Source organism: Galeopterus variegatus, unplaced genomic scaffold (genome assembly GCF_000696425.1).
Source record: "Galeopterus variegatus unplaced genomic scaffold, G_variegatus-3.0.2 Scaffold5387, whole genome shotgun sequence".
Lineage (NCBI taxonomy): Eukaryota > Metazoa > Chordata > Mammalia > Dermoptera > Cynocephalidae > Galeopterus > Galeopterus variegatus.
Window position 1 is genome coordinate 144,984 of NW_007731498.1, and position 13,253 is coordinate 158,236.

The 13,253-nt window shown below is 47.3% G+C and overlaps 1 protein-coding gene across 1 annotated transcript in view; it reads left to right on the top strand.

Moving 5' to 3' along the window:
• The window catches only part of LOC103604776 (epidermal growth factor receptor-like), a gene marked incomplete at its 3' end in the record, with an annotated part of 33,619 nt that extends 21,030 nt beyond the window's left edge, over window positions 1–12,589 (top strand). Inside the window, exons 13-20 of the mRNA XM_008589347.1 lie at window positions 843–975; window positions 3,385–3,475; window positions 4,959–5,116; window positions 8,035–8,070; window positions 9,948–10,089; window positions 10,863–10,985; window positions 11,626–11,787; window positions 12,496–12,589. Of these exons, the coding sequence (XP_008587569.1) occupies window positions 843–975; window positions 3,385–3,475; window positions 4,959–5,116; window positions 8,035–8,070; window positions 9,948–10,089; window positions 10,863–10,985; window positions 11,626–11,787; window positions 12,496–12,589 (939 nt within the window). The remainder of the gene's footprint in view (window positions 1–842; window positions 976–3,384; window positions 3,476–4,958; window positions 5,117–8,034; window positions 8,071–9,947; window positions 10,090–10,862; window positions 10,986–11,625; window positions 11,788–12,495) is intronic.
• Between the last annotated feature and the right edge of the window lie 664 nt (window positions 12,590–13,253).

Sequence of the window (13,253 nt, forward strand, 5' to 3'; positions counted from 1 at the left end):
TACGGGGGCAACACTGAGGGTTGCGATCCGTTGCTGGACACGGAAAAAGACAAAAAAAAAGCAACTTATAAATCTGCATATTCCTAATTGTGAAGTTATCATGTGCAGTTTGTCAGAATTGTTTCCAGATCATTCTCCTATTGCAGGATGAGTCTGCCATGAGGTTGAGGCTACCAATTTCTTGTCACTTAAGAACTGAATTTGGTATGAGTTATGTTACCTTTTAGCTGCGCTTGCTCCCTGCACTCTTTAGTCTCCAGTGACCACAGCTGAACACACACGCACACACAGAGGAACAGGAACTGGATAAACATTTCGTGTGAACATTCCCCGTTCTGATTTTCAAGCCATGAGCCAGCTTTGGAAGCTGGTCAGTGCACCAGGCCTGTGGTGAGGCCCTGGCCCCTGGCAGAAGCAGATCTGAGCTCAGGGCTGTTCTGACCCTCCCTGGCTTTGAGACCTTGGTCAGCTCACTTCATCTGCTTTGGCTTCGGCTTCCTTCATCCGTAAGATGGAGAGAGTCATGATTCCCACGCCACAGTGCTGTTGAGAGAATTAAATGGCATGCTGTATGTGACACCCCCGGCTTGGTACCTAGCATACAGCCATGACCATGACCTTCCCTGTTGTCTCAGTCAGCCATGGCACTTGCTGTCAGTTGCTGCTCAGGCCTGGCGCAGGTGTTCTGGGCAGCCAGTAGGGAGGAGGGAACCTGGTCAGCCTCGGGGAAGCCTATTCTGTGTTCCCCTTTCAGGAACCCGGCCCCACGCATGTGGGTGGGTCTCTACTGCCCCCTGCCCTAGTTCCACAGCTGACTCCTGTGACCCACTCTGTCCCCCCAGGGGCCATGGGCCACATCTGCCATGTGTTGTGCTCATCAGAGGGCTGCTGGGGCCCAGAGCCGAGAGACTGTGTCTCCTGCCGAAACGTCAGCCGCGGCAGGGAGTGCGTGGAGAAGTGTCACATTCTGGAGGGGTGAGATGTTGTTCTTTATGTCCCTTGTTCTGGTCAAAAGGAAGACCCAGGGTTATTTTTATGGGTTTATAGTTACTCAGTTTGATTCCTTTCCATTTTTTTCCCTTTTGGGGGGTTGGTTTGCTTGTATGTTTGTTTTTTGGCAAACTGTTCATCACAATAGAAAATAAGCAAACTTTTTTTGTTCTTGCTTAATCCAATAATTTATAGAATCTCTTTTCCTGGAAATATCTTAAATTGTTCTTAGCTACTCAAAGTTCCCGAGATAAATAGAACAATTATAAATGGTTGAAATGGCCGAGATTGTGGCCATTTGGTCTTGGCAGTTCACTGTTCCTGGTATGTCAAAATGTATTCATGGATACAAATCATATGTCCTGGTTAATTTTTGTTTTATGAGCCCCCAGCGTGCATTGGACATTGACAGTGCAAATAACTTTAAACATAACCAAGGACAAAAAATAAATTCGTATGGTTGTTGAATTTAGTTGCAGTAATCTAAATCAACAGTTGTGGATACTATGAGAATCTTGATATTGATGTAAGGCTTTGAATGACTACAAATAATGACGAAAAATAATTAATAGGAAGGTAAAACTGAAGGATAGAAAGGCAGAGGCAATTTTTTAAAAATTTAAGGAAAAAGGGAAACTACATGATAGAGATGAGCCATAGGAGTTACAAGTGGCTGCAGGAAATCTTTCTGTGTCACTGTCAGGGTAGATCACAGCCTGGATCCAGAAATACCAGGGTCCTTCAAAAAGTTTGTGGGAAAAATAGAATTAAAAGATAATGCGAATCTTTCCATGAACTTTTTGAAGAACCCTTGCATCAGTCTGTTTTCTGTTGCTTATAACAGAATACCTGAAGCTGGGTAATTTATAAAGAAATGAAATTCATTTCTACGGTTTGGGAGGCTGGGCAGTCCAGGGCCCAGGGAGCACGTCTGGCAAGGGCCTTCTTTCTGGTGGGACTCTGCAGGATATCACACCGCGAGGGCTGGGCAGGAACGTGCCAACGTGCTCACTTGCGCACCTTATACAGTCACCAAGTGCCACTCCCATGATAACCATTCATCCATTAACCCAGTAATCCATAAATTGACTGATCTATCCCTGAGGGCAGGGCCCTCATGATCCAATCACCTCCTGAATGCCCCATCTTTCAACACTGCTACTTTGGGGATCCGTCTTCCACAGGAGCTTTGGAGGAGTCAAACATTCGAGACTTGTTAACCCTCATACCCAGGAGCAGGAGGAGAAGACCAAATTCAGTTCTGTAGGAATCCTTTAGCTGATGGGCTCAGTGCCCCATCTTTCAACACTGCTACTTTGGGGATCCGTCTTCCACAGGAGCTTTGGAGGAGTCAAACATTCGAGACTTGTTAACCCTCATATCCAGGAGCAGGAGGAGAAGACCAAATTCAGTTCTGTAGGAATCCTTTAGCTGATGGGCTCAGGATGATTTGCATAAAGGATGGTGCTGTTCCAACTGCAGGGAAGGAAGACTGGTGCAATCCTTGCTGTTACAAATAGATCCTCATTTCATGTTTCCAGTTTAAAGAAACAAGGCAATTAAAAGAACCATGTTACGGGTGCCTTGTGTCCTTCTGTTAGTGCAGAGAAACCCAGTGTCCAGCACAGCTGCTCCCTTTGCAAGACTGGCCCCTTCAGCAGGAGTGGTGACCCAGAGAAGAAGCACAGAGCAAATGCCCCTGCATCATGTTTGGCTTAATCAATGCCATTTGCCTGAAAGGGAGGACTTACAGCACTCGGAAGTCCTTGTTTGCTGCTTAGAGTGAACATGTGTGGTGAATGACCAGGCAGAGCTTAGTCTTTTTAACATCTGTGGTGACTGTTTTGTCTTTTCAGTCAAGCATCAGCTTCTTGTTTAACATTGATCCGTACATCTTGACAAGTGTTGAAAATATTACAAGCAAAATTTTTCACTCCTGTTTTCCATACTTACTATTTTTAGTAGTAACCACTGAGCAAGTTTTAACATCCTCCTTCCTTTTCCCATCCCTTGGTCTACAATTACTATTTCTTTCCAGTTCATTTAAATACGCATGAATCTGGAACAGGGTGGGGCATCTCATAAAGACTTTTTTTTTTCATCTTTTGGATTGCTTAATTATACAAAAACTAGGCCTGTAGAAAAATGTAGGAAAGGTGTTTTGTTATAAGTGAAGAGTAGTATTTATTTATTTAGGGAGAAGATGAACAAGGATTCAGTTAATAAGATCAGTTTATTATATTACAGTATAGTCCTAGAGTCCCAGCTCTTTGAACTTTACCTGAAATTGAGTTTCCGAGAAAGGGGAGTCGTGTCCCTGAGACAGTCCACACGACCCGCATACTGAAGCAGCCCTCAGGGCAGAGCACTGATCAGTGTCCTTTCTTCTCTCAGGGAGCCAAGGGAGTTTGTGGAGAATTCCGAGTGTATACAGTGCCATCCGGAATGTCTGCCCCAGGCCATGAACATCACCTGCACGGGACAGGTAAGGAGCACCTCAATGCTATTCACTCCCACTTCCCCGGGAAGAGCCTGCCCACCAGCAGAACCATGACGGGGACCCAAGCCATCCTGTGGCCGGGAAGGACAGCCGTCAAGGCCCCTTCTCAGGGAAGAACCAGTGGGATTGACAGCTGTACCCGAGTGGCTGTTGTCACTTGTGGGAAGTTGTCACACAATCACCTTCATCTTTCCAAATTGAGTGATGACATTTCTTCACCACAGCACAGGGAAGCCCACAGTGGGCCTGGTGACCGTCAGCCAGCTCTTACGATCTCTGACATCTGTCACCATTGCTTTATCATTTCAATCAAACGTCATTATCAAATTCTTCTTTAACGCTAGTTTATGATCAGTGGAAAGAGTTTTAAAGAAGCTCCTAGCAAAACTTTTTAAAATCCAGTTTCATATCTACATGTTCAATACCAATCTTATAAAGAACTGAGAACTCAGCTGCCTTGCACAGTAAATGTTCCAATGCTGTTAATTCTCAGTGTTATTTATAGAAAGAGCTCTGTTTGGATTGAGCTTCAACAGCCATTATCTACATCTACTAATTGAAAACGTCTTTCAGACGTTCTCCCTAAATCGGGCAGAAGATGAGAGGACTGTGTTTCGGGGTATAGGCTGCCAGCACGGCTGGTTACAAAGTTTATAGGTTTACATGTTTTAAAGGTTTACGTGGTTTATAACTTTACCATTGGTTTATAGGTTTACATGGTGTTGGGTTAAATTTTCATCATTAAAGTAAAATAATTGGCGATACTGACTCATTTACCCAGCTGTTCTGGCTCTGGATATACTCAGCCTTCGAGTGGACAACACTGAGACACTGAGGAACTCAGCCTGGGGACGATCCTTCCCTGCCAGTTTTATTTCAGTCCCCTGAGGAGCGTGGGGCACACACCAGGGCAGCCCCGACACTCACTCCTGTGACTTTTGCATGGGGATTCCCCCGAGTTTACAAACACAACCAAATGTAGATATTGCTCAGTCTGTTATGCAGCCACCCCTACAGTTACATGTGCCACCTTCCTGTCACTGGAGAAACATCCATGAGGGTTTTCTTAAATTTGCCTCAGCAAATCTGCTTCCCTCAGAGATTCCCTTGAACATCAAATACAATATATGAGAAAGACTGACCAATAAGATATAAATATCCACGTGGGCCAATCAAAATGGTTTTGACAAGGAGAGAGGCCCACAGTGTGCTAAGTCACATGCAGCATAGAGTATAGTTTCTCTTAGTGTCTGTCACATGCATCCAAAGTTAGAAAGACTTCATACGACTTCATACTAAGTTGCTAACAGTGGTCAGATCCAGTAAGTTCAGTCACAGAAGAACCTGTTTTCTAAGAACTTCTAAATCACTTAGATTTTTTCCCCACCGTAAATATTTTAAGTAAAAAGCTCCTTCCTTTTTGAGAAAGAAAGAGATGCACATAAATGTGTTTCTCCCCTTGGTGCAGGGCCCAGACAACTGCGTCAAGTGTGCCCACTACATTGATGGCCCACGCTGCGTCAAGACCTGCCCAGCTGGAGTCATGGGGGAAAACAACACCCTGGTCTGGAAGTATCCAGACGCCAGCCAAGTGTGCCACCTGTGCCATCCGAACTGCACCTATGGGTGAGTGGGGCTGAGACCGGAAGAGAAAGTGCAGAACACGATATGTCCTGTCTCATGTATTCGTAGATTGAAAGTCTCCACAGTTTCCAGGCAATAAATTATAGAGGCCATGAACACAGTTTGAGCCATGGCCACAGCAGCCACCACAATATGCTCACGGGCAGATCTCAGTGCTGGTGGGAACACCTCTCTGCACCTCGCAATGTGTCTCCCACCAGGGCTGGCCCCGCAATGCCCCAGGTTTAGACGAGAGAGAGCAAGTGAGCAGAGGAACCAGGGCCCAGGCTGGCAGCAGCCACCTCCGCCTCTTTCCAGAGGGCGTTCTGGATCTCACCAGGTTACCATCGGTCATGTGGGGATTGACTTTTTCGTTATTTTGCAGTTAATAAAAGGTAGCATTGCCTGGAATGTTGTTTAAAGACATTTTAGCTAGTTGATTGTTAAGCTGTCAGTACATGAATTAAAACTATTTTGACTGGAATTAGCAGAAGCATTCTGATTTTATGTATCTTACTTACTGGAAAATTAATTTGGCCATCAAATTGGAGTACGCCCAGCAATCAGAAAGAGAAGTTGAGTTGTCATTTATGTTATTTCACATTTCCTGTACTTCTCAAAATCTGCAACCTTACTTGGAACTGCTCCTCTTTCTCTCCCTGGATCTGTATGATGCAGTGTGGCCTTGGAAAGTGTCTTACCTTCTCTGTGCCTCCCTCTCTTGGTCTGTAAATTGGAGTAACAACCTTGCATACTCACGGGACTTTTATGCGGGTAGTGTATGTCGTGCACTTGAAACAGTGCCTGGAGCAGGGCGAGCGCTGGACCAGTGATGGCGCCGACGTGGGGGTGATGGTGAAAATCAGGATGATGAGTGAATTTTCTAGGAAGACAATCACATCATCTCCAATAATGATATCCTAATCTCCCTACCAACACACACAGTTTCAGATTGTATCATACAGGTCACAGTTTCTAGAACAGCATCATGAGCCAACCGTGTCAGAGCCCACGGAAGCCGGCCTGATTCCCAAGGCTGCTGCACCCTCCCCCAGGCAGGGGGACTACCCAGGGGATGGGGAGGGAAACTTAAACATGTCCACTTTTAAATGGAAGCACATTTTCATTGTAAGAGTTGAGGGGAAGCTTTCTTGAAAATTTTTATCCTGATAAATAGTATGAGAACGTGCCTATTTTAATTGTATGTAGCAAGATTTAGTAACTAGTATAATTGCAGTTTGGCCTCCTTGACTTCGTATGCAGCAATCATCTCGGCAAATTTGAGTGAGGACCTCATCAGCTCTCCCAGGGCCTCGTAATCTTGTGATACTCGAATGGTTCTCTCCTGCAGCACCTGTCCTGTCCCTGTACTGTCAATCAGCTCTTCAAATGTAAATTGGTCTGAGCTTGTTTGCACAGCTTCCTGTTAGCAATCCCCATGGTTTTCCAACAGCACTTTCAGAGGCTGCATGAAATCCAGCATCTTGTCCAAAATTTGCAATTTCTGTATGCATTCACTCTGCATAATGCTCCTATGGTGTGACATCCAGCAGTAAGGGACAGACTGCCACACATGGCAGGACAAATGAGTGTGAGGAGGGATAGTTTGAGTAGGGCCTGGTTTTATCAGCGTCATTTCATTAGCGAATCTTTTTGTCTTTGCCTATTTTGGTGTTCCTTGAAGATAATAAACTGAAATAATCAGGCTGGTGCATTCCACTGTCTGAAGAAGCCTGTGTGTTTGGTTTATGAATAAAGCCCACAGGCACTGCAGGAGCAGGACTGCATTATCTGCCAGGGAAAGGAGGGGCCTGGCCGTCAAAACCAGGAAAAGCAGGATGCACAGACCTGAGGAATGGAGACAGAAGGTGTTGAGGACCAGGTGACAGTGTCAGGCTTCATGTGTTTGAGATGTAGTTGTGTATCATTCCCCAGGCCATAAATTGTGCGTCTCAGGGCTGACTTACTCTGCCTTTTTAAACCATCATCCTGTAATCAAAACAATGATGGGTGGCCTGTCCCATCTTCCCATGAGCCACACTTGAGATGAATTCTGTCTCTTCTGCGTATGAGACATTTCATGAGGGGAGGAGTGTGAGACCAGCCCTGCTCCAGGCATCCGTGTCTGTGTCACGTGGCACCTCCCTGCCTCTGAGACTCTCTCCTTCCCTCGTCCTTTCCTCCCTCTTTTCCTTTCCACCACTCTTTCTCGGGGCTGCCAGGTTCCCATGGGTGTGTCTGTGTCACGTGGCACCTCCCTGCCTCTGAGACTCTCTCCTTCCCACGTCCTTTCCTCCCTCTTTTCCTTTCCACCACTCTTTCTCGGGGCTGCCAGGTTCCCATGGGGTCTTCTTTCCAGCTCCTTCCACTCCCATTGGTGGCACCTTAATTTACCAGGGCTCGTTCCTTCTCTCTCGTGCTGTGATTATCCTCCTCAGCACCAGCCTCTTCTCCATTCACTCACCGCCAGGTGATCCTTCAAAGCTCAGGCTTGGCCGTAAGCCTGCAGTAACTCCACCCTGCAGTCTCCCCGACAGTCAGCGTGGCCCCCAGTACATGTCCCTAGGCTGGGCTCCCGCACCTCCCGTATCTACACTGACCTTCTAGAGCCAGCTGTGAGACACCATACCTATGTCACAAGTAGCGTGTGAACACATTTCAGTAATGAGCTGGTGGTGTTGCTCCATGCTAGAACAGACCATGTCACGGAGCAGGCACCCACAACTATCTGCTGAGTGAATGAACCAATGAATATGTGTATAATAAATCACCACCACTGCAACATTGAGGTGCACTGTGATTTTAATGATTTGAGAGTCATTTAACACACATTGGCTTATGATTTAATAAAACCTCTCCCAGAAAAAAAGGCCAAAAAAGTTGAACGAGAAAAATACGTATTTCTCTTTCAATTCTTACAGATGTGTTGGGCCAGGTGTGGACGGCTGTGCAGGCAGGTAGGTATCCCAGCCTGATGTCCCATGGGCCTCAGAATGACCTGGCGTGCTGTGCCGTGGACAGTGCTTCCTGTCTTTTGGGTCATCCTCTGGCACTGTCAGGTCCTCACGTCTCCTCTGGGCCAGTGTGGGAGTCTGGCGGAGACCACCCTGCAGGTTTCACCCTGCTCCCCAGGCTGACCTTGACTTTCAGTGGAGGGAACGCGGGCCAGGAGGGGCTGGGGCCTGTACGTGTGCAGCTGGGGCTAGGGGATCAAAGCTCGCTGCTCCTCTGTGTACGTGGCCTGTCTCTGACTTCTTTGGTTACACCGGTTTTGCTGGGTCCTTCTCTTCTGGATTCTCCACTTTTTCCCCACTAACTCAATTGGTTCTATCACAAACCCATGTTTGATGACAGAGCTCCTGTTTGGAGGGATTCTCTCTCCTTATTTCCTTTTCCAAGCACATTGCTCAGCACTGGCAATTTCCTCCAGCATTTCAATTCTGATCTATTTGCCATCAGTGCTTGAAATGCTGCCCTGAGAAAAGCAAGCCTGTGGATCCCTGCTCAGACTAATCAGGAAAAAGTGGTTTCGTCAATCACCGTGCCTAGTGAGGAATCAGGAATACACAAAACATGTGTTTGCCGTTTCTGATATCCCAGAACACTAGCCACACCTCCAGGCACCTCCACTATCTCTGATAATATCTACAAAATCCCTTCCCTCACCGGCCCTTCTGCAGCTTCAGCACACTTTTGTCCCAGAACTGATGGTGCTGGCCGGTTTCTCCTGTCACCCCATCTCCTCACGGAGCCTGCAGGGACACACAGCAAAAGTGCTCCTCTCTTCTACCATAATCTCAGCATCACGGTGACAGGTTCTAGCATGTCCCCACTTTGAACCAGTCGATGACTGTTCTTTGTTACATTACCCTTTTTAAGAGCAAATAAAGTGTTGTAAACTATCATTTTTATGCAGTACATTTGGCCCACTTAAGAGAAATTTGTTAGGACTCTGGACATTTTATATGACCAAATCATGCTGCTAATTAATCTTTGATATTCGTGAACATTTCCACCTCAAAACATGAGTCAATTTGCCAGCAGCTCACATGGGATAGATACTTAGGTACATTTGGCCCACTTAAGAGAAATTTGTTAGGACTCTGGACATTTTATATGACCAAATCATGCTGCTAATTAATCTTTGATATTCATGAACATTTCCACCTCAAAACATGAGTCAATTTGCCAGCAGCTCACATGGGATAGATACTTAAGAAGCGTAACTTTCTAAAGACTCCAAATTCAGATGCTCCTTTCCCCAGTGAGCTTGCAGCCCAGCTGCCGAGTTCTCCCTCTCTCTGAAATGAGACACGACCTCCATGGGAGGGAGGGGTTCGTGCACCCCTGCAGTTTGAGGCTGCGTGAAGACATCACTCACTGCGACAGTGGTGCTTTTTATGTCAAAATTCTGTCACTTTACAACCTCCTGCAAGTTTATTCTTAGAGCATTTGCACAGCTGCAGGTCCCATGTTGAAAGCCCAGCCAAGGACCTTCATAGGAGGCTCATGTCACTGAAAGTTCCCTCCACACCACGTGCCCAGGAGACCATACCGGGCCCAGTGTAGACTTCTTCAATTGCGTGGAAATGCCCTTGGAAAGGACAAAATACAAATTCGCATAAAAAGCACTATTGAAGTCTAAATTCTATATTTTCTTAATCAACAAATTGAAAACTAAAAATCATCTGGAGAGGTCCAGATGAGACCTCAATTTTTAAAATACACAAAAGGGGCCAATATCAGCGTGTCATACAGGCAGGGCACGTGAACACGGCGGTGTCATGAAATCCTCCGCTAACCTCACCCTCCCTTGCTGTCCTCCTCCTCCCAGGCCTAAGATCCCATCCATCGCCATTGGGATTGTGGGTGGCCTCCTCCTGCTGCTGCTGGTGGCCCTGGGCGTCGGCCTCTTCATGCGCAGGCGCCACATCGTCCGGAAGCGCACGCTGCGCAGACTCCTGCAGGAGAGAGAGGTGAGCAGCAGAGGCCCTCCTTTGACAACTCGCAATTTGCAGTTTTGTATTCTAGATATATAATTGAATTATTTACTATGCATTATTCCTGTCGATGGAAAAATCCAGGAAGAATCTGAATGTCCAATTATACCCTATTAGTTACATTTTGGTACATCCATCCAGCGAAATGTAAATATTTCTAGGCCATGTCACAAAGTGCTTACAAAGCTGCATAGAGACCTTTTTAACATACAGCACCTGTGTGCTCACACAGGTGAGAGGCTTGTGCAGAGGTGTCTCTGAGCACCTGTGAAGGCGCTGAGGTTCAGATGAGAAGATAGGACTTTGGGGAATGCCCTGACCACACAGTGGCTGCTCCTGCCTGAGCGCTGTTTGTGGTTGTGCCAGTGTCTGTGTCCACCACTGTCCCTGGGAGGAGGGACCACAGCAGCTCCTGAGCATAGCGGTGCTGTGTGTCATGGGCCGGACAAGACTGTCAAAGTGTGACCACCATGGGAAAATTTTCCTCACCGGAGTTTTTCAGTCCAGCTAACTGGCCTGGAAACAGAAATAGAAATCGGGTGTGCTGAAATGTAGCTGTTCTCTGTTCCTACCATCTGTTAAGTTCCTTAGAGAAGGTGTGCGTTTCTTCTTGGCATGGGCCTGGTGAGTCATTTGCACTGCGGTACGACCGCGTGGGCCGCCGGCTGGTGCTCTGGACTGTCGTGGTGCCTGTGTCCCGTGCAGCGTGGTGAGTGGGCACCTCAGGTCTGCTTCCTTGTCTCTGACAGCTCGTGGAGCCACTCACCCCCAGCGGGGAAGCTCCCAACCAAGCTCTCCTGAGGATCTTAAAGGAAACTGAGTTCAAAAAGATCAAAGTGCTGGGCTCTGGGGCGTTCGGCACCGTGTATAAGGTAAGACCCCGCCTGGCGCGCGGCAGCCTCTGTGTGTTACTTTCATCCCCATCTGCTCTGTTTTGCTGAGCTTTTGGGAAATTCCACTGTTTTCCCAAGTAGTTGAGAGGAAATCCTTTATAACCCCAGTGACAAGTAAGTGGTCCCATGAGACCCACACACAGACCAAAAGACGTCATTTATTTTTAAGGGATGTCTGGCCAGGCGGGGGCCATGACAGATCAAGACAGGGGAGGGTGGCCTGTCCCTGCCTTACAGCATCAGAATAAAGCCCAGGTCAGAGGAGGTTTCTCTTCATCTCTGTTTTTCCTAGATCTTCTCTGCATCAAGTCTGGTTTCAGTGAGGCCTAGACCCAGCATCTTAGAATTCTGCAAGAAATGATCCATACTGATTTTATAACTGACACAAGCTTGAAATTCTTTTATGTGAATAATTGTCCAGATTCACAGAGCCTGGTAGCTAAAGCGCTGCCGAGTTATCGTGACTTGCAGCACTGCTGGCCTTGGCATGCAGGCTGTGGCACCGTGGTCCCCTTCCCATTAGGACCGTGTTACTAATAAAGTCCCTGCCTCTCACAAGTCAGCCTAGTGCACAGTGTGAGGATTGCCAGGTGACGTCTTCTCTCTCTCTCTGTCACAGGGACTCTGGATCCCAGAAGGTGAGAAAGTTAAAATTCCTGTGGCCATCAAGGAATTAAGAGAAGCAACGTCTCCGAAAGCCAACAAGGAGATTCTTGATGTGAGTTTCTGCTTTGTTCTGCAGACATCTGCAGGCGCTGGGAATCCAAAGCCACCTTTTCTGGTGTCTGGCAGCTTTCAGCTTTTTCTTCACCACATTCAAAGTGTTCACGGTTTGGCACAATTCCTTCCTCTTACAGGGGAGACTTGCCTCTTCCAGGGGGAAACTCACACCTGCTGGCCTCCACCAGGGGAAGCTTCCAGCCAGGCTCTCCCGAGTACTTGATAGGCCCTGTCGCAGTGAGCACTCACCATTAGCCTGCGGTGCGGGTAACACATTCAGTTTTTTGTGAGTGAAGAAAAGGAGCCATAAAGAAACTCGTTCAGCTTTACGTGGCTGGCATAGGGTTCAAACTCGAGTACTTGATAGGCCCTGTCGCAGTGAGCACTCACCATTAGCCTGTGGTGCGGGTAACACATTCAGTTTTTTGTGGATGAAGAAAAGGAGCCATAAAGAAACTCGTTCAGCTTTACGTGGCTGGCATAGGGTTCAAACTTGTCGCTATCTCTGACTCTGAAACTCATGTCCAGTTTGCTCCACCAGCTTATTTTACCTTTGAAATGACATTTTTTAAAGGTGCCTGCAGCTGACAGTACAATGCCTGCTCTACAAACCCTTGCCCACCTTCTGTATTTTCTCTCAAAATACTTTGTTATTCTCCAGTGTCAGCTGCTTACTTTACAGAATAAGTCTTTGGAATATTCCACGACATCACTGTCGTGGTTTCACTCTCAATTCTCCTGAACTCCGCCGCCTTCTCTGGACTCCCAGTCGCCTGTGGCGGGCAGCACACTCCTAGGAGGAGGCTGGCTGTGCACGGCCGGCCTGGAGTTTAGAGCCCACCGCAGTGTCGGCCTGGGCGTCTGTGAGTTAGTGAAAACTCTTGCTTTGGGCCCGAGGCAGAGCAAGTAAAAGAGCAGGTAGAGGTGCAGGCAGTGAGGGAGGGAAACAGAGTCAAAGCAAAGGGAAAATAGCTGCCTTTCGTGCTTCGAAAATCTGAGAATTTAGTTGATCTTACAGCCTAGAAGGACAAAGGCCAGATGGTAGTGCCCCCTCATATCTGACCACAGAACACGCAGCAAGCAAAGCAAGCGTGGACCTTTCCAAAATGTGTATGTAGATGCAGTGAACCCCAGCCGCAAAACACTGCATTCCTTCCCCCCTGGCAGCTTTCTCTCCTTTCGCTACAGTGGGAGACATCCCGTGTTGGGATGCACTTGTAAATGAAGGATGATGTATTAATACAGCGCAATGGAAAATCTTGTGTTGATGACATACTTATCCAGCAAAATCGTCTTTCACTTTAATGCTTTACACATCAACGTCAAGTCCCATTCACATAACCACAAGGAAATGATTTGAAGTCTTTTTACTTTCAACCTTCTAGCCCTCTCACCTGCACTGGTGAAAAGAAAATCTTGGGGCCGGCCCGGTGGCGCACTGGATAAGTGCGCCGCTTGGGAAGCGTGGTGGCACTCCCACCCGAGGGTTCGGATCCCACATACGGACCGGTTCCCGCTCACTGGCTG